General features: G+C 46.3%; 1 protein-coding gene across 1 annotated transcript; it reads left to right on the top strand.

Moving 5' to 3' along the window:
• Positions 1-321: 321 nt before the first annotated feature.
• LOC119959402 (zinc finger protein 271-like) lies at positions 322-4,031 on the top strand. Its single transcript, XM_038787690.1, has one exon. It carries the CDS (start codon positions 844-846, stop codon positions 2,074-2,076), a length of 1,233 nt encoding a protein of 410 aa, XP_038643618.1. The 5' UTR covers positions 322-843; the 3' UTR covers positions 2,077-4,031.
• The last annotated feature ends 2,145 nt before the right edge of the window (positions 4,032-6,176 follow it).

Below are 6,176 nucleotides of genomic sequence, written 5' to 3' on the forward strand. Positions count from 1 at the left end.
CCGGAAATGCCATCAATCAGCCGGGCCTTGGATCCGGAGCATACGCAGAACTGGACACTAATGCGCAGGCGTAGTGTCAAAGTGTTTGGAGCATGCGCAGTGTGATTGATGCCTCGGCCCTTGTTTGTCCCGGAGAAGCGGAGTCAGCGTCAGGCGGTGGGTGGGAGGATTTGGAAACACTTTGTGGATCCGCAAACCCTTCACCATCATTGTCAGCTCCCTGGTTTGCAGCTGCGGAGCTTCTCCCTCCTTCCCGGGAACAGGCCCAGGTTAACGGGCACCATCCTGCTTCACACACTGGAGGGTGGTTCACATCACAGGATGGGGGAGGGGGGGATAATAAATAAGAGCTTATACTTTGCACTCCAATCAATGAGGACTCTGATCTGTGGGAAGGAAGGAAACCCTGGCAGGTGGGCGGGGAGGATTCACAAACACCCACTGCAGGCCCCAAACCCCCTGTATCCTGTAGGTGATGGATTTAGTAAAATTATTTTTCCAGGATATCAGAGGATTTGCAGACATCAAACCAAACTTCACATCAAGATGCTTCAGTGATTTGATTAATCAGAATCTGAATATCATCAGCCTTTGTATACAGAAGGAGAAATGTTTGTTCCGTTCTGTCTGTGGAAAAAGATCTGATCCATCAGTGTGAGTGAGAAAGCACCGAGATACGCAAATACCCAAGAGAGAGTTTCCAATGTGCTGAATACGGAAAGAGCTTTCACCAGCCTGAAAACAAAACCATAGCATTCACAGTGAGTAGTCCCCCTCTACATATTCTGTGTAAATGAGGCTTCAACATTATCCAAGCTGGAGACACACGAGGACACTCACATCATGGAGAAACTATTGAAATGTGGGGACTGTGGAAAGGGATTCAATTACCCATCTGCATTGGATATTCATCGACGCACTCACACTGGAGAGAGGCCTTACACCTGCACTGTGTGTGGGAAAGGATTTGCTTACTCATCCAGCCTGTATACACATCAGCGTGTTCATACTGGCGAGAAGCCATTCAATTGCCTTGAATGTGGGAAGGGGTGTAATGCTTTATCAAGCCTCCTAATTCACCAGCAAGTTCATTCTGATCAGAGACCGTTTCAATGTTTTGATTGTGACAAAAACTTTAAAAGCACAAAGGACTTGCTGAGACACCAGCGTACTCACATGGAGGTGAGGCCTTTTGCCTGCTCAGTGTGTGGTAAGGGATTCACTCAGTCATCCCACCTTCTAACACACCAACTTGTTCACTCTGATAAGAGACCTTTCCAATGTTCGCACTGTGAGAAGTGTTTTAAAAGTAAAAATGATTTACAAGCCCATCAACGCACTCACACTGGGGAGAAGCCGTTCACTTGCACTGTCTGTCAGAGGAGATTCGGACGTTTATCCCAGCTACAGACACACCAGCGAGTTCACTCTGATCAGAGACCATTTCAATGTTCTGATTGTGAGAAGAGCTTTAAAAGCAAACAGGATCTGGTGACACACCAGCGAGTTCACACTGGAGAGAGGCCATTCACCTGCTCTGTGTGTGGGAAGGGATTCACCCATTCATCCCACCGTCTGAGACACCAGCGCATTCACACTGAAGAGAGGCCGTTCATTTGCTCTGTGTGTGGTAAGGGATTTGCTGATTCACCCCACCTTCTGATACATGAGCGAATTCACACTGGAGAAAGACCTTTCACTTGCTCCATGTGTGGGAAAGGATTCACACAGCCATCCCAGCTCATTGTACATCAACTTGTTCACACTGATCAGAGACCGTTTAAATGTTCTGACTGTGAGAAGAGCTTTAAGAGCACAAAGGACCTTCAGAGACACCAGCAAGTACACACTGGGGAAAGGTCATTCACCTGCCTGATATGTGGGAAGAGATTTGCTCAGTCTTCCCACCTGCTGAGCCACCAGCAAGTTCACACTGGGGAGAGATCATTCACCTGCTCCATATGTGGGAAGAGATTTGCTCGGTCATCCAATCTGCTGAGACACCAGCGAGTTCACAAGTCACTGCAGGGGATAGATTCTGCTGTTGCTGCTGCTGTTAATCCCATGCAGGACTGAACCATGTTCATTCTGTTATTCAGGAGGTTGGAGTGGGCACTTAGATAATCTCAGTGCAATTAGGCAGAATCAATATAATTTATGAAAGGGAAATCATGTTTGACTAATTTATTGGAGTTCTTTGAGGAAGTAACAAGCAACGTGGATAAAGGGGGACCTGTGGATGTGATGTATTTAGATTTCCAGCAGGCACTTGACAAGGTGCCACTTAATGTTCACTCCACAAAATAAAAGCCCATTGTGTAGCTGGTAACAGCATGGACAGAGGATTGATTAGCGAATAGGAAACATTGTGGAGGTAAAAACGAGTCATTTTTGATGTAACCTGTGGACTACCACCGGGATCGGTACTGGAGGCTCAACTATTTTCAGGACTTGGTTGATCAGATCAAAAGTACTGTTGCAAAATTTGCTGTTGCTACAAAGGTATGGAGTAAGATAAGTTGTGAGTGACCATAAGGAGTCTGTAAAGGGTGCAGATAGGCTAAATAAGTGAGCTACAATTTGGCAGATTGAACACAGTGTGAGGAAATGTGAACTTGTTCACTTTTGCAGGAAGAATAAAAAAGCAACATATTGGATTGAATTTATTTACTGTCACGCGTAACGAGGTACAGTGAAAAATATTGCTCTGCGCACAGCTCAGGCAGATCATTCCGTACATGAAAAGCAAATACATAGGGCAAACATAAAATACACAATGTAAATATATAGACACAGCCATCGGGTGAAGCATACAGGAGTGTAGTATTACTCAGTAGAGAAGATGTGTGAAGAGAATGTAAAAGAGAAAAGGTCAGTGATAGTGTTAGTGTTAGAATTAAGTTTTAAGAGATTAGTATGATTATCGGAGATGTAAGAAGTGGATCTGTGTGAGAGAGCTCACAGAGAGTCCCCACACTCCAGCACCATCTTGCATTGCTTATTTAAATACACAGAGATTGCAGCTCCGAGGTACAGAGGGATCTGGGTGTACTGATACATGAATCAGGATCAGTTACTCTGCAGATACAGTACATGATTGGGAAGGTAAAGGGAATGTTGCTGTTTATTGCAAGGGGAAAGTACTGCAGTTGTACAGGGTATTGGTGAGACCACATCCAAAGTACTGTGTACGGTTTTGGTCTCCTTATTTAAGAAAGGACATAATTTAATTTGAAACTGGTCAGAGACGGTTCACTTGACCGGGTGAGGAGTTATCATAGGAGGAAAGCTTGGCGAAGCTGTGACTGTATCCACTTGAGTTTGGAAGAATGAGAGGGGATCTGATTGAACCATATGGGGCTGGATTATCCCATTCTGGGGTTATGGCCCCACGCCGGCGTGGGAACGGTGGCATTTTACACCAGACAAAATGGTGTGAAACGGTTACCGATTCCCTGTTTTGCTGGGGGCTAGCATGTCGGCTGCGTAGAGCACCTGGCTCTTGCTGCCAATATGCCCTGGAGAATTGCCGGGTCTGTGGCCGCACATGCGCTTGGCGGCCCCTGAGCAGCCGCGCTGTGCTACACGGCAGAGGCCACTCGCGGACCCGGCTTGCAAAATAATGCCTCCCCTTTGGCTGGCTCGCACGTCCCGGACCACCCCCACAGTGCCCCCAGCCCCAAATAAAGAACTCCCTGCCCATGGATCAGCCCTCCCCCGACTGTGGCGGTGCTGGACTGAGTCCACAGCTGCCATGCCGAGTTCCCGACAGCATGGGACCACACGCGACCCACACCGTCGGGAACTTGGCTGGTCGGGGGCGGAGCATCCGGAGGCGGATCTCAGGCAAAGTTCTGAGGCCATCGATATGTGGCGCGGCGTACCATTGTGATTTAAACAGTGATTGATAAAGGTTCAGCATAACTTACCTGCTTTAAAAAAAAAAAAATTTAGAGTACCAAACTCATTTTTTCCAATTAAGGGGCAATTTAGCATGGTCAATCCACCTAACCTGCACATGTTTGGGTTGTGGGGGTTGAGACCCACGCAGATACGGGGAGAACGTGCAAACTCCAAATGGACAGTGACCCAGAGCCGGCATCGAACCTGGGACTTCAGCGCCGTGAGGCAGAAATGCTAACCACTGTGCCACCGTGCTGCCCGCCTTACCTGCTTTTAACTCAACGACTCTACATGTTATCTGTGTCAGCGTGGGTTTCCGCCACGTGTTCCGGTTTCCTCCCAAAAGTCCCGAAAGATGTGCTTGTTAGGTGAATTAGACATTCTGAATTCTTCCTCAGTGTGCCCGAACAGGCGCCAGTATGTGGTGACGAGGGGATTTTCACAGTAACTTCATTGCTGTGTTAATGTAAGCCGACTTGTGACACTAATAAAGATTATTATTAATATCCACCTTGTTAATGTGCAATCAATTTTTAACTCTCTTTATTTCTTTAATATTAATCAGTATTGACGAGCTGTGGTGTAACCCTGTGTTTGGAATTTGTCTCATGGTGGTAACATTGAACATCGAGGTGATAGAAGAACCCAGACTGTGGATATCTGAAGAATTATACCAAACTGCACTGTGGGCTCAAAATGCAAAGTATAATGGTCAATTTAGTCAAGTCAGAGCCTTGCCAGAATTAGCAATGGCTGCAAAATGAGTTGAATTGTGCAGGAGAACTAGCCTCAACCTGTGAGAAAGATGTGTTTGTTTGACGTGATAAAGGTGGTTGTAGCAGTCAATGCTTATGTAGTACATTGTATATCTTGTGTTGCCCTATTATGTATTTTCTTGTATTTTCTTGAATTCTGTTTAATTCCCTTTTCTTCCCATGTACTGAATGATCTGTTGAGCTGCTTGCAGAAAAATACTTTTCACTGTACCTCGGTACACGTGACAATAAACAAATCCATCCATCCATCCATCTGGGGATTGATAACAGTGTCAGAGGTCACAAAGTCACTCGATTCGTTCAGACATCACCTTGTAAGAGGCCCAGGATATAAGAACAATGGAGAAGACAATGATGTCATTGAAAACCAATTAAATGGGCTAAAAAATGGGCTAATAGTTTTTATTCCTTTATGGAGGTCAAAGCCCACATCCCGTTAATGAATGAAACAAAGGTGTGTGTCTCTATCTAAGTCAGCATTTATTGCCCATCCCTAATTGCCCTTGAGAAGGTGGTGGTGAGCTGACTTCTTGAACTGCTGCAGTCCCTATGGTGTCACCCACAGTGCGGTTAGGGAGGAAGTACCAGGATTCTGACCCAGGGACAGTGAAGGAACGGTGATATATTTCCACAGCAAGATGGTGAGTGTTCCAATCCCAGTGATGTAATAACTGAATGGGAAGATCCCAGAATGGAACCCTGGCTCAAAAGACTCTAACTTTGTTTAGAAAATGTGAAGCAACAGAGTCACAGGATTGCCAATTAGCTTTCAACAACAAAAACAAACATTTATTAAACATGAAAAGTCTGACTATGATACAAAATTCCTTCACTCCTACTTATCTTCACAAACGTGCACAAATTTCAAGGACAACACAGGTTACAACATATCTTTTGCTTTAATGTTCTCAGTGGACACACAGTCCCTTTAAACCCATAGGTTGACCATGATCAGACAACACTCCCCACCCCCCCCCCCCCCCCCCCCACCCACTCAGAAACCAAGTGACAGGTGCAATTCAATCCATCTTCTGTGGATTCCTCAAGTTGGAGGGGAATTTGGCCATACAGTCATAGTCATAGGGGGCTGAGGACACAGCCTTGTGGGGCACCGGTGTTGAGGACGATCGTGGAGAAGGTGTTGTTGCCTATCTTTACTGATTGTGGCCTGTGGGTTAGAAAGTTCAGGATCCAGTTGCAGAGGGAGGAGCCAAGGCCACAGAGTTTGGAGATGGGTTTTGTCGGAATGATGGTGCTGAAGGCTGAGCTTCAGTCGATAAATAGGGAGTGGGAAATAGGTGTCTCTGGGTGTTCCAGGGTAGAGTGCAGGATGAAATGTGAAGTGATGGATTCTGGTCAGAAGAAAGGGTCCAGTTCTGAAGGGAGGGCCTTGTGGCAAGGGAAGTAGCAATCCTGCCTCTACAGGCACAAGTTCTGTGTTCGAATCCCGCCCCAGGACTTGGTGACCAAGCAAGGCGTGTTCCCAAGGCGACCAAA

Source organism: Scyliorhinus canicula, unplaced genomic scaffold (genome assembly GCF_902713615.1).
Source record: "Scyliorhinus canicula unplaced genomic scaffold, sScyCan1.1, whole genome shotgun sequence".
Lineage (NCBI taxonomy): Eukaryota > Metazoa > Chordata > Chondrichthyes > Carcharhiniformes > Scyliorhinidae > Scyliorhinus > Scyliorhinus canicula.

Coding starts and splice junctions, on each gene's coding strand:
- LOC119959402 (XM_038787690.1), top strand. CDS start 844: ATGGAGAAACTATTGAAATGTGGGGACTGTGGAAAGGGATTCAATTAC.